The 24,221-nt window shown below is 40.4% G+C and overlaps 1 protein-coding gene across 1 annotated transcript in view; it reads left to right on the plus strand.

The window, feature by feature from the left end:
• LOC148889102 (inactive pancreatic lipase-related protein 1-like) overlaps positions 1–10,780 on the plus strand; it is a 44,102-nt gene extending 33,322 nt beyond the window's left edge. The window contains exons 10-13 of the mRNA XM_089012439.1: positions 4,062–4,191; positions 6,925–7,039; positions 9,166–9,333; positions 10,656–10,780. Of these exons, the coding sequence (XP_088868565.1) occupies positions 4,062–4,191; positions 6,925–7,039; positions 9,166–9,333; positions 10,656–10,725 (483 nt within the window). The 3' untranslated portion in view covers positions 10,726–10,780. The remainder of the gene's footprint in view (positions 1–4,061; positions 4,192–6,924; positions 7,040–9,165; positions 9,334–10,655) is intronic.
• The last annotated feature ends 13,441 nt before the right edge of the window (positions 10,781–24,221 follow it).

Raw genomic sequence — 24,221 nt, forward strand, 5'->3', positions numbered from 1 at the left:
AATCATGGCATACAAACTAGTTTTCAGGAAACACACGGAGCACTACAATCGCTGGCGGACTAGTTTTCGGCGGAAGAACACCAAACCATACGGCCGAACAGTGCCACCGTGGCTTCCGGACTACTTTTCCTTTGGAGTGCACTCAGTGCAGACGTGGTTTGTTATGGAGTGGATAATTTTGCGTTTTTGGGACCGAAAAAGACCCCTCCATAGGCGAGTGTGAACCCGAAGAATACACAAAACAAAATTACGATCGGGCAGAAGAAGATCATCGGAAAACATGAACAAGGTGTGCGTTTGTGTGACTTTGCGTCCCAGTACCAGTATGCTAAGTGGACCATTGCTATGTGTGGTTAAGGGTGTTTCTGTGTTGTCTAAGCAACTGTCTCAGGCAATAGAAGAGGTTGAAATACTTCTGTTGATTTGGATTAACAAAAAAGCAGCTCGCAGGGGACTGTGTGAGACGGGTATTATCGCAGAGAAAGGATGGCAATTTCACTCGGATATCATCAAGAGGCAACTACATCAACAGCCATCACAAATGTAAATAAAACGATGTTATTATATGGTACAGTTTATTTCTTTATTTACAATACAATAGCACATTTATTATACATAAAATAAGGTATATTTTGTGTAGTTTTAAGGCTTATTCAGTAGGAAATTATGTTTTATGGGGACCTGTAAAATGATTATTCTCATTTTTAATGGTTTCCTATGGGAAATTAATGTTTGGAAGACACACTTTTCTCCTTACACGCACTTTCTGGGAGCCAATTAAGTTCGTGAGCTGAGGTATCACTGTATATTAAAGCAGTAATCACAAGATGTTGTGATATACGGGAATATCGTCTGCAAATTATTATTGCTTGTTTTTACATTAGCCCAAAGTAATTGGTCACATTATCATTACATTTAAGAAAACAGAGGGACATTGAATTGGTTTGTGCTGTGATAGCTACTGCACTGGGGCATAGCCAAGCTGTAACTGAAAGAGTCCACTTAGCAAACAATTTTTCAAAATGTCTTTGTATTCGGAGGAAGCAAGATGTGGAAATTAAATGCCTCTCCATACTTTGATTCATTCTGTGTCATTTTGGCTGCCCGTGTAATAAGTGTGACCATGCTTTGAGAAAGAATTGGAGAAGAGTGGAAGGGTGGTATGTATGTCCATAGCAGCGTGTTTATGGAGCCACCACCTGTTGCGGCAATGTGACACCGATATGGCTGTGAACAATTTATTTGCTTTGAGAAGTTGATTCGGCAAGGTTGGATTTTTGTTGCGGCAGAGGGGAGATGTAAACAGGCTTGCTTTGTGTCTTCCATTGGGACAATTTGTATCTGCAGCTGTTGGTGATAATGGCACTTTATCCTGCCTTTGATCAAAGGCAGCATGATGTACGCACTATGTTATTACTCGAAGCCGGATGATGCTGGGCAAAACAAATCCAGTTACTGTACATGCAACACATGGTGAAAATAAATTGATGACTTTCTCAGCGAGTGTTTTAAAAGAACACTCTTCTCTAGCACGGCAAGACAGAAAGGCATCTTGCCCCTTCATCAGGACTGCACCATAGCCTGAAAGACATTCATCGATGACATTGGTGTCAAAAAACAACTGTTTACTTCACCTCACCATGTTCTTATCAAGTGTAGTATAATAATTACAGTGATACCTCAACTTACGAACTTAATTGGTTCCCAAACAGAGTGTGTAAGGTGAAAAGTGTGTATCTCAAAAAAAAAATTCCCATAGGAAACCATTAAAATGGGAATAATCCGTTCCCGGGTTTCCATAAAATATACTTTTCAACTAAATAAGCCTTAAAACTACACACAACATACCTTATTCTATGTATAACAAATGTGCTATTGTATTGTAATGACAGAAATACACTGCATTGTATCATAAAGTCACTTTAATTAAGTTTATGGCTTGATGGAATGGCGTTGGAGGTCGAAGGTCAAAGGGAATTGCTGTTTGGAAAGAGGCGCAATAAATGAGGACTGTAATTAAAGAAATAAACTGTGCTGTAAAATAAAGTTTTATTTACCTTTTTGATGGTCGTAGGACAGTCACCTCCCATAAGGACTGTTGGTAACTTAACCTCTGGTGCTGTTCGGTCGTGTGCTTCCGCTGAAGATCACTCTGCCAGCCGTGGTGGGTGTGTATTATGAAAATAGTGCTTATTATAAGGTTTAATTTTCATAAATTTGACGTTTGTAAGACTAAATGTTTGTAAGATAAGGTGTTTGTAAGTTGAGGTCTCACTGTATAATAAATTTCATTTATAAGCGCCTTTCAAAACTCTCAAGGTCACTTTACAGTCACAGAATATTTGTTTTCTGTGGGTGAGCAGCGGCAGACACATGCGTCACTCAACGTGGAAGTAACTCAAATAGATAGAAAGCTAGCCAGCCAGCTAATAGCCAGTGAGCTAAATAGCTACCCAGAGCTAGATAGCTATCTAGATAGCTATGTAGCCAGCCAGATAGCTAGATTGCGGATAGATAGGTCGCCGGCTAGACAATATAGCACGCTACAGATCTTTTTATATAGCTTTCTCGCGCTAGCTGTTTTGCTGTCAAATTTAGAAAACATTTTGGTTGGTCTTTTAATATGTAGTGTAAGATGTAGTGTAAATACTTTTAAATCAAGGCTAAAAACGAGCTCCCTGGAACTGTGATTAGGGGTTATATAGCACTGTTAAAAACGAGCTCCCAAGAGCTGTGATTAAGGGTGATATAGACTGTTCATTATTTTGGTCATTTTTAAAAGTTATCATATTTTCTTCATGATAAGGCGTTTTGATTGAAAAAGTGCACATTCAATGAATGGCCTATTATATAACTGTTTTCACACATCGAGTGCACTGCATTTTCAGGCGCATAAAGTGTTCTTGAAAGTGTTGAAAGGCGCTTAGAAATAAAATGCATTATTATTATTATTATTATTATTATTATTATTACAGTAAAGTCTCGTTATATCGATATCGGATATATCGATAGTCCCGGTTATATCGATACTATTTTTGTGCACGCACTGAGAAAATTACATGCAAACAGGGTCGGATATATCGATAGTCCCGGTTATATCGATATTTTTTCGGACTCCCTTGAATATCGATATAACGAGACTTTACTGTATTATTATTGTTGTTGTTGTTGTTGTTATTATTGTTATTGTTATTGTTATTGTTATTGTTATTGTTATTGTTATTGTTATTGTTATTATTACATTAGTGACTGCAGCGTCACTATGCACCCACTAGCTGATGCTATGCTAAAGGGAATACAATACAATACAATATTTCCTTATTATTTGTCATAGAACAAGAATATATACATCATTTGAAAGCTGTGTGATGAATTATTATTGAAAAAAAATGTCACATCCCAGCTATCTATTATCTGACTGGCTAGCTATTAGCTATGTATTAGCTAGCTAGGTATCTTTCTATCTATTAGAGTTATTCTGGGTTGAGGGAACGCTGGCGCGTGTGGCTGCCGCTGCGTGGCTGCCGCTGCGTGGCTGCCGCTGCGTGGCTGCCGCTGCTCATCCACAGAAAGACTTATCCTGTGATTGTACAGCAACCTTGAGAGTTTTGAAAGGTGCTTAGAAATTATTATTATTATTATTATTATTATTTATTATTATTATTATTAGTAGTAGTAGTAGTAGTAGTAGTAGTAGTAGTAGTAGTAGTAGTAGTAGTAGTAGTATTATTAGTATAGTAGGAGTAGTAGTAGTAGTAGTAGTAGTAGTAGTAGTAGTAGTAGTAGTAGTAGTAATTAGAAATTATTATTATTAGTATTAGTATTAGTATTAGTATTAGTATTAGTATTAGTATTAGTATTAGTATTAGTATTAGTAGTATAGTAGTAGTAGTAGTAGTAGTATAGAATATGATACTTTCATTTCTCAACTTTGCTATTTAATGTCTCCAATACTTTGGTTTGCAAAGGCATTGAAATGTATCTTTGATGATGTGACGTTGAAATCCCTTTTGTCTGAAATGTGTTCAATACAAAAAAGCTGCCTTGACTTATCATTCCAGGGAAATTGTTTCCCGTGCGCTGATGACAAATGTCCTCTGATGGGACTTTATGCAGACAGGTTTCCCTTGACTAACAGCACTTCCCATACAAAATACTTCCTCAACACCGGCAATGCTGAACCCTTTGCACGTAGGTACCCTGGTTAACCCAGAAATCATTCACACTCAAATGAGAATGCAAAATATTTGGTACACAATAGCGGTGCCTCAAACAGAGCAGATGATTTCATATTGGTTCAACCTACAACCACAATAATGAATCTTTTAATACCATCGTTCCCATTATGTCATTATGCACTGATTGTGATGGTTGCTGTGAAAAGATTAGATCAGGACCGTTTTATCTTCATATACTATAAGAGGTATATGTAGAACCCAAAGGCAGTCCACCCAACCTTGGTTGGCAGTCTATTGGCTTTTTTTTTTTTTTGACAGCCGAGTAGCTTAGCCAGAGTCTGAAACTCATGACAAAAAGTTCGTGGACACCAGGGCAGACAACTCTGAAAAGTTGCCTGCCTGGCCATAATGTTGCCTGCCCCATTTTTCACAACTTGAAACACAATAAGATGACTATTCGAAAAAAAAAAACCCAAAACGTTTGTTTGGCAATTTGCATACTTGGCACGGCAGCCAATCAGAAGCCTGCTTCCTGCTTCAGACTATACCATGACTGTAAGGTGGACTTGAGTTTTGAAAGGCGCTTAGAAAGAGGAGTCCACGTGGCTTGTAGCAAGTTGCTTGTAGCTTTTGCTTTATTGAATAAAACAAACATTTGATTTGAAAAAAAATATATAAATTCTTGAAGAAGTTGTCGCCACCCGGGCCGAGATGTTTTGAAAGTTGAATGCCCGGCGTAAATGTTGTACGCCCAGGGCCTCCGGGCAGATGTTATTTCAAACACTGGCTTGGCATTTCAATTTTAAGTTTAAATGAATTCAAGTAAGCGTATCGAAATACACATGTAGTAAGTTAGGAATATTCCTTTTTTAATTAATTTTCCGATCATTTTAATCAGAATCATCTTTATTGGCCAAGTGTGCAGAACACACAAGGAATTTGTCTTTGGTAGAACATGCTGCACTAGTATCATCATAAAAAGACATGACAAATAAGTATGCAGGAGACTAATCCTCACTAGGGTCGCGGTGGGTGTTGGGGCTTATCCCAGCCGTCATTGGGCAGTAGGCCAGTGGACACCATGAACTGGTTGCGAGCCAATTGCATGGCACACATGCACTCACACTCAGAAACAATTTTAGGGCGTTCAATCCGCCTGCCTTGCATGTCTTTGGAATGTGGAAGGAAACAGGAATACCCGGAGAAAACCCCTGGGGAAAACACATGCACACGGTGGGGCCGGAGCAGGGATCGAACCCAGGACCTCTGCAATGTGAGGTCGGCATGCTAACCACTGGACTACCGGGACGCCCGACACTAATATTCATAATGTTATATTTTCATAGTAGAATACAGTCTCACTGCAAACAAAAAGTGCAAAAACAGAAGTCGTGTTTTGGGCCAGAATATGAAAGATGAGCTTGTAATTTTCAATCCCATCCACAATGTTAGTCGCAGGGTGGTTGACTTGTGGGTTCAAATTTGTGCTCCGGGCTTCCAATGGGGCATTTGTATGTTCCCCCACTGCCTGCATGGATTTTTCTCTGAGTCCTCTAGTTTCTCCCACATTGCTAAAAAATGCAAGTAAGGTTGATTGGTCACCCTAAACTCTCCTGGGGTGTGATTGTGACTGTGAATGAGTTTTCCTCTGTCTGTGCTCCGTGATTGGTTGGCAACCAGTTCAGAGTGTACTAAGTCCGCTGGGTTTGGCACGCGATAAAGAGGTTAGTTCAGATAATGAATGGCTGCACATTGTTACTTAATTGATCAGTGACTGACAACCATTTGACATCTATAGCAGTTAAAGGCTGTTAATTGGCTGTGCCAATGTTTATTCATGACACATGCATTTAAAGGACAACCGACGTCTCCGGACAAGTTGTGTCCATAATTTGTAAAATGGCTTCAAATGACTTCTACTGAGCGTATTTTAATAAGAGTCCGCCGCATATAGCTATATTTTACGTTTTAAGACTCGCTCTGAATATTCAGAAAGTCTTGTTTTTGAGTTGGTGATGAGTCCGTGCGTGACGTCATGAAAGGACCGCCCCCTGACTGTAAAAAAGAAGCATTGTAGCATCCTTCCATCACGTCAATGTATTTTGCTGTACATGTTTGGTCTGAGAACCGTGTTGCACCCAAAAGCCGCCAGAAGAGGGAGTCCAAGCTCCATATAAGGAATTTATCAGCCTGTGGAAGCGGAGGTGGCCACTGGACGTCACCATTTCTCTTTGCCTCTTTTCTGATGATCCATTGTTGCCCCAATGTTGCCTCAAAATGGCATGGAAGAAATTCTTTAATCGATTGCAAACATGTATACTTTCCTCTTCAGAACTATTTGAATCATATTCATCACTGGATGTGTAACAAGAAAGCATATTCTCTGAATCTGAAGCCATTGTTTGGATTCTCCAGCAATGCAAGACGTCTTGGCGTGACGTCACAAACTGGGGGCGGGACTTTCTGAAAATATTCGCAATTCGCAGCTCAATTTTTTGCAGATTTTTGACATTTTAAGTCATTTTTATTGGTCTTTTGCATTTGACTAAAATATCATACTGCGTGTTTTAGATGCTATCAAACGTTTTTCTGATGTCAGTTAAAAAACAAAAAAGTGACGTCGGTTGTCCTGTAAATCTACATCATTATAAAAGTGTTACAAAAACTGGCAATAGTTTTGAGAAAAAGTCAACATTTCAGACTGACATGCTTGAACATTTTTTTTAATTATCTTGTTTGTGACTAGGTTACAGCTACAATCTGAAGCTAACTTTGGATGGTCCCCGCTGGCCGAACCCAGGCTTCATGTATGTGGCTCTTGCCGGACAAACCGACAGCACAAAGGAATACCGACTTCATGTGTAAGGCATTTCAGAAAATTATGAACGCTTTCATTGGTTTTATTTCCAGGAAATCACAGACCATTGCATATTTCCTTCAGTCTGTACAGTGATACCTCAGCTTACGAACACTTTAGTTTATGAACTTTTCACTTTACCAACATTAAATTCGCGAGAATGTAATCTTGGCATAGAATTTTTTTTTAGGGAAACACACGGAGCGCCACAATGTCTAGCAGACTAGTTTTCGGCGGAAGAACACCAAACCACACAGTCGAAAAGTGCCACTTTGGCTGGCAGACTGGTTTTCCACACCCACTTTCTTTCAGGGCACTCAATGCAGACGTGGTTTGTTATCGAGTGGATACGTTTGCTTTTTCGGGACCGAAAAATACCCCACCACAGGCTAGTGTTAAGCCGAAGAGGACACAAAAGAAAATTACGGTCGAGCAGAAGAAGGCGATCATTGAAAAACACGAACAGGCGCGCGTTTGTGTGACTTAGCGTCCCAGTACCAGTATACTAAGTCGACCATTGCTAGGTGTGGCTAAGGGTGATTCGTTGTTATCTAAGCAACGTAGAAGAGGGCCGTAGAAGAGGTTGAAAAACTTGATTTGGATTAATGAAAAGCAGCTTGCAGGGGACAGTCCTCATGGAAGGTAACTGTCCTTCCAAACAGTCACTCCCTCCCTCCTCCTCCTACTTCATTCCATCAATGACCATCACAAAGGTAAATAAAGCGACTTTATTATAAAGTATAGTTTCTTTCTTTAATTACAATACAAGAGCAAATTTATTATACATAAAATAAGGTATATTTTGTGTAGTTTGAAGGCTTATTTAGTTGAAAATCATGTTTTATGGGGACCTGGAAACAGATTATTCTCATTTTTAATGTTTTCTTATGGGAAATAAATATTTGGCAGACGAATATTTCGCCGTACACACACTTTCTGGGAACCGATTAAGTTCGTAAGATGGGGTATCCCTGTACTTTAAAAAGGAGCATTCTTAAAACGGACAAGGGTTTCTTTCATTTAGTTAACTTCATTCAGCTGCACTGGTTGAAGCCAAGCTTTCATTTATGTTGTATTTACTGTCGACACTGCCATTGGCCAGTATACAGTCTATAAGAAGATCTCTGAAAACAATCAAAGCAATGAATCAATCAAACAATACACTCTATTACCAGGTTGAGGCTCTTGCCCAAAGAACATACTTACAGTGACTAATACCAAACAAACACATGGTTTTATTTATGTATTCATTCATTGTTTGTTCGTTCATTATTAATTAATTCATTCATTAGCCTCACAATGCATATTAAAGACGGCCTTCACAAGCCTTCACAAAATGCATTCTTTCCTTCTTAGTTTATTTTATTTATTATCGTAAAACTGAGATGGAACACTCCATTCTACAACGATGTTTAGCTGTAGATTTTTTTGTTCATTGAAAACTAATTACAATGAAAAAAAATCAATAAGTTGATTCTCCATTTAATCTTTAGTACCTGCACGAGTAATGTGTGAAGTAATATTGTCAATTTCACCAGTCACACAGGTGCGAAGAACCTATGTAGGTTAAAACATGACATATAACTTTAAGCATTAAGCCACCACTGTATTACAGTACTGTCTTAATACTTAGCACTTAATATCTTCTTCTTCTTTTTCTTTCGGCTTTTCCCTTCAAGGGGCCGCCACAGCGAATCAGTGCCCTCCATCTTCAGAGGTTTGATTCGCATGTTTGTTTTGGCCAAGCTTTTACGTCGGATGCCCTTCCTGACACAACCCTCTGTATTTATCCGGGCTTGGTACCGGCACAAGAATACACTTAGTACTTAATGCAATTAATAATAATAATATTACTGTTTATATTGTTCTGTGTGTGTTATTCTTGTCTTCACCGCTGGTCATTGTGTGAAGTGTTGCAAAAAAGAAAAAAACAAGGAAGACGCTAAATGAGTCTTACACTGTAAATTAGGTAGGGTGGAAATGCCGAATTCAAATGTCAGCGCGGCTATATATTAGATTAGATTTGTGAGAACACAACAATTGTAACAAGAAAATAAAAAGACCCAGACAAAATATAACATCAAAACAAAGTCCAACAATTCTTCAACTCCGGATCCTTTCTCTTTTCAGGGGCGGAATGAAGCCGGGAATGACCTACGAAATGCATATTGACGCCGAGGTTGATGTGAGTCCGGTAATGGAAGTCAGATTTCGGTGGAACAACCACATCCTCAACCCCTTGAATCCAAAATATGGCGCGTCGAAAGTGGAGCTCTTGAGATCAAAAGACAAGAAAGTGTAAGTGAACAAATGTGATTATTTGAAGAGAAAATATCCTCACAATACATGATTATGTGTGTATTCTATTCAAGTAAATAACCATAATATCAATGGGTACTTACCCCCTTAGCTGTCTATCTGGCTGGCTGGCTATCTAGCTAGCTACCAAGCTGGCTATCTCGCTAGCTACCTAGCAGTGAAACCTCGGTTTACGAACCCCTTGGCTTACGAACTTTTCGGCTTACGAACGTTACATTTATGAAAATTTTACCTTGGCAGACGAACTATTTTTCGGGATACACACGGAGCTGCCACAATGAGTGATGTGTCGTTCGCAAACGAGCCCGTTCTCTTAACAGGAAAATGGTGGCCACAGTTTTTGTCCTCTATTGCCCACCCCCAGTCTTCAGTTAAAGTCACGTGATTGGTCAAGAACGCAGCAGTGTGGGATGGGGTTAAAGACAGAGAGAGGGTGAGGCCATTCTCCAAAAAACAAAATGACGTCTTCGGTTAAAGCCGCGTGATTGGTCAAGAACCCAGCAGTGGGGGTGTGGGGGTTAAATATTAAAGAGACAGGCAGACAAAGAGAGAGTGAGAAAACACACACACACGAAAGGGAGATGACAGAGCTTGAAACAAAAAACAAAAGTGTGACAGTGTGAGAATAGTGAGAAAATGGATAGAAAACAGTTAAAATATCCCATCAAAACACTTTAGTTTATGACTCTGCTGTGATAGGTCCCTACTCTCAGGTTGGGGGGAGCACAGGACTACTCCCTGCAGCTCCACTGATTGTTTCTATTGTCCTGACTAACGACTGGCCTGATTGCCCCAAAAGTGGATATAAGTTGTTTGGATTCATGGGGTCCCGTACCTTGCATTTGCCATCGACTGCGCATGCGTGAAAATGTCCTCCTCTTCCCCGTGTTTGCTGATGTAAGAAAGTTAAGGTGGATATAAATATATTACGCAAAACGCGTGTGTCTACTTCGTCATACAAGACACAGCAGTGCCCCATATCGCCTTTTTTTTCAACCGTCAAAACAAATCAGATGATTTGAATCGACCAGTGGGGGTTCAACGATCTCCCAATGTATATGCTGAAGTACTACGCCTGGCCACTAGAGAGAAGCATTGGACTGCCATAAAATTAAGAAACATGCCCACTAACCCCTGCCAATATCTTAATTTGGACAATTAAATGTATGTTAATGCATATCAGCGTTCCCATAATATGAATGTTACATTGAAAATATACAGTTTAATACAATTACAACAAAAACATCAATGTCAATTGGAGTCTTTTAACATTGTTAATATCCGTTTTCGCTCTGTTGCAGCACTCTCTTCTGTGGAACAGAAAACGTCGCAGAGAACGTGATTCAGTCTGTGCTTCCTTGCCAAGCGTAATCATCACTAACGCAAGTGGTCTCTCAATAAACATCTTGGCTTCAATTTATAGCAATTTTCGTCACAGTTTCACCATTTTTAAATTAATGCGGGTGCACCAACAACATGAGATCTTATGAATATGCAAACTTAGTGGTATAATTCAGTTTGCACTGCACTGTGTGTTTCTAGATTGCACGTAGAGAAATTCAGAGTGATCGAGCAATGGGGGCGGGGCAGTGCCTTGCTCAAGGGCACCTCAACAATAACGAGCACAAAGAGGAAATTAAACATGTGGCCATTGCTCCACAAAGCATGTCCTTACAGATGTGTGACTGCCACCTGCGGATACACCAGAGGGAAAAAAACTTCAAAATTGGAGCAATTTTATCCCACTGGTGAAATAAAAATTGGATACATTGGTGAATCCTGCAAAATATTTAAAACCACTGATTTCTCTAACGACTTTTCAGAATTCTGTTCTTAACTCAATCACTGCCAGACGATGTGAACAAAATGTGTCCACTCCAGTGCCAGGGTTTTTGTCATTGCCACTTGAATTCCAGGACCCACCGAATATTGATTTTTAGGACTACATCAACATTTAATGCAGCATAAGAAACCTAATACTCTCTTCTTTAATCAGACGAAAATAGTTAATTCCTAAATTAAATAAAGTTTGGAGTTATATGATCTTGAAATGATGGTGACATACATACATACATACATACATACATACATACATACATACATACATACATACATACATACATACATACATACATACATACATACATACATACATACATACATACATACATACATACATACATACATACATACATACATACATACATACATCGATGAGAAGGTTTCTTCAGCCGTCATCTGTACAAAAGTGAAGGTTTCGGACGTTTCGCCTCCTATCCAAGAGGCTTCGTCAGCGAACTAAAGTCTGACTGGTCGTATCGGCCCCATTTATATATCCCTGATGTCCAGACATGATATATAAATGGGGCCGATACGACCAGTCAGACTTTAGTTCGCTGACGAAGCCTCTTGGATAGGAGGCGAAACGTCCGAAACCTTCACTTTTGTACAGATGACGGCTGAAGAAACCTTCTCATCGATGGACCACTCCTGTACGACTGAGACCTTACACAGACATACATACATACATACTACATACATGCATATTGGTTTATATAGCACTTTAACAACAGCTGAAGCTGTAACAAAGCGCTAACATGGAAAAAAGGCAAATGCTACCACCTCGTGGAAAGGAAAAACATTGCCAGACGTCTGACCAGCGCTTTATCGGCACCTAAACAAGAAAAAACAAAACCCGACCAATTTCGGAAATGAGTTAATCAGTGCACAACCTAAATGGGAACAGGGTCTTAAATTGTAATTTGTAATGATGTGGCATACATTTAAAAACTGTTCTTGGATTTATCGGATTGTTTTTAAATTTCAACCAGGAATATAAAACGTTCTACCCTCAAGTTCTTTTGGATATGATGACACATGGCCAATACTTTCAATATAAATTCAGCATTTTACAAAAGGGGTCTATGCAGTGCGCTGAAAATGTCACCTTGCTTCAAGTCAGTACTCAACAGCCATTTTGAGCAATTGGAGCTTTCAGACCATTAGAGGACAACAATGAACTACATCCTAAAGGTCACAAAAAGACACAAAAAGACCTACTTTTTTGTTTTTTAACTGACTGACTTTTATAGCATCTAAAATACCCAAAACATGCAGTATGATATTTTTAATCAAATGCTAAACACCAATAAAAATGACTTAAAGTGTCCAAAATCTGCAAAACAATTGAGCTGCGAAATGGGCATTTTCAGAAAGTCTCGCCCCCAGTTCGTGACGTCACGACAAGACGTCTTGCATTGCTGGAGAATAAAACAATGGCTTCAGATTCGGATAATATGCTTTCTTGTTACAAATCCAGTTATGAATATGATTCAAATAGTTCTTAAGAGGAAAAAATACATGTTTGCAATCGATTAAAGAATTTATTCCGTGTCATTTTGAGGCAAACGGGCAGGGGGGATGTCTCACCCAAAAAGAGGCAATAAAATGGCCACCGAGCTGTGAGGAATGAAGCAGCCCGATTCCACATGCTGATATATTCGTTTCATGGAGCTTGGACTTCCTCTGCTGGCGGCTTTTGTATGTAACACACGGTTTTCAAAAAAAACAGTGCAGCAAAATAATACATTGACGTGATGGAAAGACGCTACAATGCGTCTTTTTTACGGTGAGGAGGTGGTCCTTTTCTGACATCACGTAAGTACTCGTCACCAACTCATAAACAAGACTTCCTGAATGTTCAACGCGAGTCTTAAAATGTAAAATATAGCTATATGCGGTGGAATCTTATTAAAATACGCCCAGTAGAAGTCATTTGAAGCCATTTTACAAATTATGGACACAACTTGTCCAGAGACGTCGGTTGTCCTTTAATGGTGTGGGTTAGGGGGGCACTTCCGGAATTGGGAATCCACAAACATGAACTCGGAAAGAATGAACAAACGAATTGGGAGGCCCGGTCTGAGACTTTGACCACCATAATGCCATGGACAAGGAAAATGCAGTAAATGAGCAACATTGGCAGTTTTTAAGCAAGAAGGAAAATAGGGAAGAGCGATAAAATGAGGACACTCAGAGAAACGATCAACAATTGTACGCCTATATGTTACTTGCTTACCTTATGAAGACGTTGGAATGGTCCAAGCAAATCAGCCAGCGGTGGGTGACAAGATGCTCTCCCAAAGTCCAGCACATACTTCCAAAGCTCCAGTCATCAAAATCTTTGTGCAATTAACTTTGTCGTGATGTTTATTCCCTGATGGAATACCACCTTGGATGTGTGACCCCAAAGAAGAACCACTCAGGTAAATGGGCACAAAATGTTACCATTCATCTGGGACTTTGCTACTTTCTTTGACCTACCGAATCTTCTGTCACATCGTCGATTAGTCGACATTTATCATAAGCATTTGTACAGCTCCTGAGGCAGTTGGTTTGTGAACGTCTCGGTTGTCAATAAATTTGGTTTTCGACCAAAAATGTGTTGTTTTTTTTTCATGCCTTGGTTTACAAACAAAAATCGGTTACTGAGCGAACTTGAATGTACCACTCAACATCATTTCTTTGTCGCGTCTCATTGTGAACAACACATTAACCTCTAGTGATGAGCCGGAGCCAGAGAGCCGGTTCTTTTGGCTCGGCTCACTAAAAAGATCCAGCACTTTCGGCTCCCAATTGGCTCCATAGTTTTTTTTTTATTTGCTTAAATTAATTAACTGTCAAAAATTATGTTAAATTATTTGAAAAACGAATTACTCATGTAAAAAAATACACGATATCAAATAATTTTAGTTATATGTGCGCAGTTCACTTCACTTCACTTCATCCCATGGCCTAGAAGGCCGTAGGGGTGCCATGATGGACGTCTGGGCAGTCAGAGATCTCCAGCGCTCTCGGTCTTCGTGGGTAGCGCGGTCGTTGTTTTTCCGGGCCTCGGCCGATCCGGCATGAGTTATCCTGACTGTTTGTACATCATGACATTTCAGTAGGCAATTAAACTTGGTGGTGCCTATCTCCTCTCCAAGCTCTTCACCAGGAGTTCCGGAGCCCCCCTGGTTACCCTTGTCTAGTTTAGCCTGCCGGTCGAAGCAGTTTGCCGTGGTGTGGCCGCAGAACCTATGCTACTTGGAGCCATAGACAAGAGCTGGGTGATGGTGAGGACCAGTTAGGGATCAACCAGCTATAAAGCATCAGCAATACAGCTGCGACCGTATCTCCCTCAAAGGTACTACCTCTCCCATATACCCCATACACCACCATGTGCGCAGTTAATGGATGCTAACTTTCCCTTTCCCTGTGGTTACTTTGGTCTGGTGATCAGCTAGTAAAATTGATAATACAGTGAGACCTCAACTTACGAACTTAATTGGTTCCCTAGACAGAGTGTGTAAGGCGAAAAGTGTGTACCTCAAAAAAAAATCCCATAGGAAACCATTAAAATGGGAATAATCCGTTCCCGGGTTTCCATAAAATATACTTTTCAACTAAGTAAGCCTTAAAACTACACACAACATACCTTATTCTATGTATAATAAATGTGCTATTGTATTGTAATGAAAGAAATACACTGCATTGTATCATAAAGTCACTTTATTTACATTTGATGGTCATTGATTATAATGGGAAATGTTTCGGGTTTTGAACAGGTTTCAGGAACTGATTATTCGATAACCGAGGTTTGACCCAATATGTATTTGCAGGAAGAGAAACTTTTTAAAATCCCATGTTTGAAATCAACACTTCTCTGTATAATAACTGCCTCTTTAGTGTTCTTAAAAAAGTTACCGCAGTCACACCCCAGGGGTTTTAATCAAGATTTCAAGATGCTGACATACTTGTTGTCACTGTCAAGGCCTGTCAAGACAAGGAAAGGGTAAATCACACCCTTATTAATGCAGAGACATCATGTGCCATTTATGCAAACACAAAATCAACAGCAAATGACATGGTGAGATCACTGCTTTCACCTGCCTCTTTGAATGCACAACGTGTCACATATATGTGTAATTCCAAAGTCTTGCGCTGGCACGTTTGTGAGCGTGTCTGCAACGCATTCATTAATCTGTCCGTGGCCTTTCGTTGGTTTATGAAGTCCTGATTGTGCGTCATTGTTTTGGCTTCATTTATTTAAAGGCACACCCTGTAATCACGTTGGCGAATGCAAAGCTTTAAAAAGGCGAGCTGCCATTTTCATCATGGCACTAACAAAATCACTCCGAGGCGAGCCATCAGCGCTCACACAATACCAATCAGAGGATGAAACTCCTTGCTTCCACGCTTCAAGTCTGACTACATTAATAATATTAATAAAACAGCAAAGTGAACGTGTGGGCTAAGAGGTGGCGTCGGGGGTGTCTTGAAATCCTCTAAAGACGTCCGTCTTTGTCTCACAGTCTTGTTTCTCTTTTCATTATTGGCTCGTTGAAAGTGAAGGCTAATGACAAAATAGCAGACTAATTCCTGTAATTATGTGTGTTTGTCAGAGAAAATTTCCAAATGACAGCGTTTCCTTTCTCCGCTCTTTAAGCCAGTAGCTTCGGGGGTGGCATTGTTACGAACAAAACATTTTATCGACTCGTCGTGAATTAGGTGAAGGATGTAGGTGGCGATGGAAAAAAATGGCACCCGGAGGCAATGCTTGCACAACAAATGTAACCTTTGGCTGCTGAGCTTTGGATGTCATCGTCAAAAGAGGAAAAATTATATAAGTGATGCACAAGATGTATCCTGTTTAGCCAACAATGACGCCATATCTAACTTTGATATCACTTCAAAATATTGAAGGGACAAAAATGTCCATCCATTCATTTTCTGATTTGCCTGTCCTCACGAGGGTCCGCGGGGCATGTTGGAGCGTCGCCCAGTTCTCTTCGGGCAGTAGGAGGGGAATACCCTGAACCATTTCCTAGCCAATCGTAGAGCTTAGAACGACAAACGCCCATTCGCCCTCACAGTCACACCTAGGGACAATTTAGTGTGTTCAATCCGCCTTCCGTGGACGTTTTTTGGAATGTGGGAGGAAACCGGAGGACACAAAGAAAACCCACATAAGTATGGAGAGAATATACAAACTCCACAACGGAAGGCATGAGACAGAATTGAACACTGCCAGAATTGAACACTGTCAGACCGACACGCGACCCACTTAACCACTGGACCCGGGAAAACACGCACGCAAACACGCACGCAAACACGCACGCAAACACGCACGCAAACACGCGCCCCTCTGCAATGGGATCAGGTGACAGGGCAAAATCTTTACCATGGAAGCTCAGACTTTCATTTCCCGAGCCACTTCTTTCACTTCGTCCCTGGAGAGCCCAAGGTGTCTCCAGGCCAGGTGGGAGACATAGTCTCTCAAAGTGTCCTGGGTCGTCCACGGATCCTCCTGCTGGTGGGACATGCCCGAAACACTAGGTAGATATCCAGGAAGTATCCGAAACAAATCCCTGAGCCACCTCATTACTTTCCTGTCGACATTGAGGAGAAATGGCTTGCCTCTGAGCCCCAGTCGGATAACAGAGCTTCATCCAAAGGGTCTTCTGTTGGTGGAACATGCTCGGAATACCTCACCAAGCAGCAATTATAAATGCCCCCAACACCCCGTTTAAAGGACAACCAACGTCACTTTTTAGTTTTTTAACTGACACCAGAAAAACGTTTTATAGCATCTAAAATACCCAAAACACGCAGTATCATATTTTTAGTCAAAGGCAAAACACCAATAAAAATGACTTAAAGTGTCCAAAATCTGCAAAAAAATGAGCTGCGAACTGGGCATTTTCAGAAAGTCCCGCCCCAATTTTGTGACATCACGCCAAGACGTCTTGCATTGCTGGTGAATAAAAACAATGGCTTCATGTTGCTTTCTTGTTACACATCCAGTTATGAATATGATTCAAATAGCTCTGAAGAGCAAAGCATACATGTTTGCAATTGATTAAAGAATGTATTTGGGCCATTTTGAGGCAACGTTGGGGGAAAATCTCTCACAAAAAAAGAGGCACAAAATGGCGACATCCTGTGGCCACCTCCGTTTCCACAGGCTGATAAATTCTTAAATGGCGCTTGGACGCTCTCTGGCGGCTTTTGGGTGCAACACGAGGTCCCCAGACCAAACAACTGCAGCAAAATACATTGACGTGATGGAAGGACAATGCGTCCTTTTCACGGTCAGCAGGTGGTCCTTTTCTGACGTCACGTGAGGACTCGTCACCAACTCAAAAACAAGACTTCCCGAATGTTCAGCGCGAGTCTTAAAACGTCAAATATAGCTATATGCGGTGGAATCTTATTAAAATACGCTCAATAGAAGTCATTTGAATCCATTTTACAAATTATGGACACAACTTGTCCGGGGACGTCAGTTGTCCTTTAAATATATATATATAACAACAACCTGCGCTCATGCACACACTCGAGGGCAATTTAGAGTGTTCAATCAGCCTGCCATGCATGTTTTTTGGAATGTGGGAGGAAACCGGAGGACCTGGAGAAGGCCCATGCTGGCCTGGGGAGAACATGCAAATTCCACACAGGGAGGCCGCAGCCAGAATTTCAGAAAATCCCAAATTAAATATTTTTACGTCACAGGGAATACAAAGAACTATATCGCAACATGTTCACCACAACGCCAACTATGTCCGTTCTTCAGGGATTATCACAGTTATTCTTATCACATTAGTATTCTGTCCAAGTGACGTGGGTTATCAGAAAGGGGTGTGAGTAAAAGAAAGAAACGCTGTTCTTCCAACCGGTACTAATTTTCGATTGTGTTGCATGCAAATGTGTTTTGTTATGATAATTAGTTTTTTTCTGCTCTTTGCTCTTGTCATTTTCATGTATGAATGAAACAGAATTTTCATTAATGAGAGGTCAAACTGCCCTCATGAGTAGCACAGTTTCTTTCACATCACAAATGAAGTAAATTAAATAACATGATGGCAAAGTTAAAACAGATTAAAATAAAATTGAAATACATTTCAAGTAAGCATGTAATCTTCTGCATTGCTGAGTTTTTTAATCTTGCTTGGAAGAACAGTGAATTCTACTGTCCAAAATTGACATTGTTTCAGTTCATGACAAAAATAAGAATTAGTCCCTAATTATCACAACATTATATCTGAAACAAATTCAACAAGTCAAATTGCCTCATATTGCAGCGTTGTGGGGGAAAAAAAGACTGAAAAGATATTCTGCATAACTCTCACATGGTGGCAGTGTGACATTACAAAACTTCCAAAGCAAGTGATAAAACAAAAACAAGTGTAGGGACGTCTCAATCTACTCATCCTCACAAGGGTTACGGGGGAGTTGGAGCCTTTTACAGCTGTCTTGAGGCAGGAGGCCAGGGACACCTTGAACCGTTTACCAGTCAATTGCAGGGGACAATACAGACATCCATCCGCGCTCTTACTTACACCAAGAGTCAATTTGGAGTGTTCAATCAGCCTGCCATGTATGTTTTTGGAATGTAGGTAGGAAACTAGAGTACCCCGAGAAAACTCACGCAGGCATGGGGAGAACACACATCCCCCATTCAGAAAGAATGGAGGCAGAATTTCGGTAAATTCAATCTTTTTTTGCACTCTGAGTTCAAGCTTCAAATGCGCGAGTCTGAAAATCACCACAATAAATTCATGGCTGTGTTAATGTTTTGTGAGTGGTGACGTATGTATTTTTTCTCACAACTGCTTAAGATAAACTCTATTTGTCCTACAATGCAGAAATTTGCAATCTACAGCAGCAAAAATGAAAGGTCTTCACACTCTGAAGCAACGTTTCTGTCTATGGAGTCATCGTGCGAATCAATTGTTGTGAGAACTGCAGTTTTTCATGTCATTGATCAATAATAAAATGTCGCTAATTGTTAATGGTAAGGCTCTGGCATGACCATTGTGGTTTGTAGTTAGCATTTCTTATTCATGGCATACCCCAACAACAGAACTGCTGAAAATAAAGACAACAAAGCAGAAAAAAACATTCTTTGAAATACACAGTTTTATTCATGAGAATCTGACAGTGAAAGCTGTACTTATTTATGTGGTTAGAATACACTTTATGCAAAATTGGCGCACTGAGGCATGAAGCAATTAAAGACAAAAATAATAATTCAGTGAAAAACCAACAACAAAAATGACATTTGAAAGTGAGGGAGAATATCCTAAATGGAGACCACCCTAAATGTTTGACTTCTTGTAAAAAACGGGATGAAACAAATACGATGCTTGATTCTTATTGGATTTTCACTTAAAGGACAACGGACGTCTCCGGACAAGTTGTGTCCATAATTTGCAAAATGGCTTCAAATGACTTCTACTGGGCATATTTTAATACGATTCCACCGCATATAGCTATATTTTACGTTTTAAGACTCGCTCTGAATATTCAGGAAGTCTTGTTTTTGAGTTGGTGACGAGTCCGTACGTGACGTCATGAAAGGACCGCCCCCTGACCGTAAAAAAAGACGCATTGTAGCGTCCTTCCATCAAGTCAATGTATTTTGCTGTACATGTTTGGTCTGAGAACCGTGTTGCACCCAAAAGCCGCCAGAAGAGGGAGTCCAAGCTCCATATAAGGAATTTATCAGCCTGTGGAAGCGGAGGTGGCCACTGGAGGTCGCCATTTTGTTTTTCTGATGTCAGTTAAAACACAAAAAAGTGACGTCGGTTGCCCTTTAAGTCTCAAACTCAAGCAAGTCAACAACCAACAATTGGCTTGATATCCTTATGACCGATTCTGGTTTATCCGTGACAGAAAGCATTCATTCACTTGATCATAAAAGTCCAAGGGCACTTTCACACTTCTTGTTTTGCGCTCTCTGGTCGCAGTCAGCTTGTAAACAAATTATGTTTGGCTCCTGTGCTCTCAGTAAACATTCCAACGTCGCCTTCTTCTTTTTTCCCCTTCTGAATGTCAAACTAATATAATCTGGAACAAGGTTTACTGTCAGACAAGAGACTACTCGAGTTTGTATTGAAACTAACTAAAAAGATCTTAGTGTAAAAACTTCCAATAAACCGCCTCTAGATTCCATTTTACAGTTGTCTGTGTGAAGCTGTGTCTTGAAAAAAAATGTCATAGCTTATATCAGCATGGTAAACAGTGACATGGTAGCCACCTCACAGATTCCTTCACATGATGCCCAACACCTCCATGTCCAGTAGAATTGAACATTGATTGTTTAGCGACTGTAGTCAACTTGTATAATTTTGATGTTTGAGGACATATACAAAAATGAGAGTTGATAAGAGCCATGTGTGCATTGCCTACTACTGGAAAGGAGACCCGGATAAAATTGGCATTTCAAAAAATAAAACTAACAGAACTGGACAATAACAGAGATGCACAATATGACTAATAACACTACAAAATTGCTGACTGACACCCACCATTTGCTGTAATTTATAGTACAGTGATACCTTGGCTTACAAAATTAATTGGTTCCCAGTGTGTAAGGTGAAAAGTGTGCATGCCAAAAATTTATATCCCATAGGAAACCATTAAAATGAGAATAATACGTTCCCCGGTCCCCATAAAACATAATTTTATACTTTCTAATTTTCTAAGCCCTAAAACTACACAAAATATACCTTATTTTATGTATAATAAATGTGCTATCGTATTGTAATGAAAGAATTACACTGCACTTTATAATTAAAGTATAAATAAAATAAAGTCATTTTATTTACATTTGTGATGGTCGTTGATGGCTTGCTGGAATGGGGTGGGAGGGTCGGAGGAAGGGAATTGCTGTTTGGAAGGAGAGTCACATTACATAAGGACTGTAATTAAAGAAAAAAACAGTACTTATAATAAAGTTGTTTTATTTACGTTTGTAATGGTCGTTGATGGCTTGATGGAATGGCCGGTTTCATCAGCATTAAACACTAGATGAGGAACGTAGCCTTCTTCTTTCACCATGTTGAGGAATGATCCGTTGGAGGTGCTTTCTCTGCGATAATTTTACCTTTTTCCTCATCAATTGTGTTCTGTATCTTCTGCATCAAGTGTACAAATGGCTTGTACGGGTTATTTGTGGAGCCTGATTGATGGGATATTTTAACCTTGCAGTCTACACTCTGCCTTTGAACTATCAAAGTTGAAACAAGTACAAATGTCTCTCTGTCATCTGCCTGTCTCTTTATGTTTAAACCACCGCCCCTCACTGCTGCGTTCTTGACCAATCACGTGGCTTTCACCAAAGACTGGGGGCGGGGAATAGAGGACAAAAACAAGTCGGCTGCCATTTTCTTTTATGGAGAATGGCGTCACTCTCTCTCTGTCTGTCAACCCCCTCCCCCCCCTCACCGCTGCGTTCTTGACCAATAACGGCTTTAAGTCTTGGGGCGGGGGGAATAGAGGACAAAAAAAAGTCCGCTCCCATTTCCTTGTTAGGAAAACGGGCTCGTTCACGAACTCATTGTGGTGCTCCGTGTGTATCCCGAAAAAATAGTTTGTATGCTAAGGTTACATTTTCATAAATTTAACGTTCGTAAACCGAAAAGTTCGTAAGCCAAGGGGTTCGTAAACCGAGGTATCACAGTAATTGCTATTTTTTCTTACATTTTTTTTGTGTGCCAATGGGTAAGAACGATGTGTGATCCAGCAATGCTACTCAATATAAATATACAACAATAAGGAGGAAAAACAGCATTTATAGTATCCAAATATTTCTGTGCACTACATCAATTTAAAATATAAGAGAATTTAAGACATATATATATATATATATATATATATATATATATATATATATATATATATATATATATATCGTTCAATGTTAAGTTAAGCAATAATTACCACAAATATAGTCAAATTTCGTCTTATCATGTACAACACTATGCACGACACCGACTGCCACCTTATCTATGTACTCTATTATAGAATGCCCATCTCCCCACATCCTCCCAAAAAAACAAACAAACAAACAAACAAACAAAAAGAACGTGACTACAGCTAAACTGCAAAGGTCAACTCTTCAAGGCACAGATTCCTAGGTTAAAAATGGAGGCCACAATTTTGTCACCGTACAATGTCCACCATTTTTCCAACTTAGGAGGAACGTAGGATCGCAATTTATCTGAGCTTGAAATGGGGGCGGCTGTCCAAAATACAACACAATACATACATATTGATTTATATAGCGCTTTAACAACAGCTGAAGCTGTAACAAAGCGCTAACATGGACAAAAGGCAAATTGGCCCCCTCGTGGGAGGGAAAAACATTGCCAGAGGTCTGACCAGCGCTTTATAGGAACCCCCCGCAAGAAAACCCCAAACCCGAACAAATTTGGGAATGGCAGCGAATTAGTTAATTTGAACGGACAGTACAGAGCAATTAGTCCACTTGGCATCTCCTGTTGCACTGAATATTTCTGTTCTCAGAGAGCAAACAATAACAATGGCCCCTAACCAGTGAGAAGAGGTAGGACGCTGACAACAATGAAGCAGGCAGAGTGGTGTGACGCGCTAACCAGAATGAAAGCGTCACGAATGAATGATCTGTTTGTCAGGCAAATACGTGCAACGCTGTCTCATCCTGTGCTGACGATAAAAAGTGAAAGCACGCGCATAAAACTACTGTGGCCAAGGCTATCGATTCAATTGTACAAAAATCTGTACAATCTGTACATTTCAAGACTGTATCCACAGAAATAAACAGATATAACTGTTGGTCAGAAAAAGGCTGTGCACAACCAAGTGGGCAAGCAACATTTCATCTAATAACTGGAAGCATGAACAAACCAAGGCAAGACTTCTTTACTACTCAACTTCTTTTTCTCTGTATTTATGGACAAGCCTGATGCTTTTGCAGGATTTTCGAAACATCGACCAAAAGAACAAAATGTTTTATGGCCTCACTCTCTCTCTGTCTGTCCCCCCCCCCCCCAGGTGGCGGAGAAACTAGAGATGTGGAGATATGCCCTTGAAAGGAGAGGAATGAAGATCAGTCGCAGCAAGACGGAATATATGGTGTGGGAATGAGAGGGATCCAAGTGCAAGAGTGATTCTACAGGGAGAAGAGATAAAGAAGGTGGAGGACTTTAAGTACTTGGGGTCAACTGTCCAGAGCAATGGAGAGTGTGGAAAAGAGGTGAAGAAGCGTGTCGAGGCAGGCTGGAGCGGCTGGAGAAAAATGTCAGGTGTGATGTGTGATAGAAGGGTTTCAGCTAGGATGAAAGGAAAAGTGCATAAAACAGTGGTCAGACCAGCCATGACGTTTGGACTGGAGACAGTGCCACTGAAGAAAAGACAGGAACAGAGCTCGAGGTAGCAGAGCTGAAGATGTCGAGGTTTTCTTTGGGAGTGACCAGGTTGGATAGGATCAGGAATGAGGGACAACTCATATTAGAGGCTTTGCAGAGAAAGTCGGAGAGGCCAGACTGAGATGGTTTGGACATGTCCAGAGGAGAGAGAGTGACTACGTCGGGAGAAGGATGCTGAGCCTTGAACTGCCAGGCAGGAGACTGAGAGGATGACCGAAGAGGAGGTTTATGGATGTGGTCAAAGAGGACATGAAGGTAGCTGGTGTGAGAGAAGAGGATGCACAAAACCAGGATAGATGGAGGACATTGATTTGCTGTGGCGACCCCTGAAGGGAAAAGCCGAAAGGAAAAGAAGAAGATGCAATGTTGCTTCACAGATTCAATGAGCGGATATAATCATCCATCACAACCAGTGATGACATGGGTACATCTGCGTACCTGATGGCATGTGGTCCCAATAATAGAGAAACTGCAGCCTTTGACACTTTCAAGCCTCTCTGAGTTAATCCAGGTTTTTTGAAGCATTAGAGATGGATGACAAGATGCATGTATGTGGAAAATGTTGTGTCCGAATGTTGGGACATGGCCAGATGACAAACCCCATCGAGATTGGAAAAACGCTAAACTATATAGGCT

The sequence above is a fragment of the Hippocampus bargibanti genome, linkage group LG13 (assembly GCF_051943395.1).
Source record: "Hippocampus bargibanti isolate YZ-2025 linkage group LG13, ASM5194339v1, whole genome shotgun sequence".
NCBI classification, from domain to species: domain Eukaryota; kingdom Metazoa; phylum Chordata; class Actinopteri; order Syngnathiformes; family Syngnathidae; genus Hippocampus; species Hippocampus bargibanti.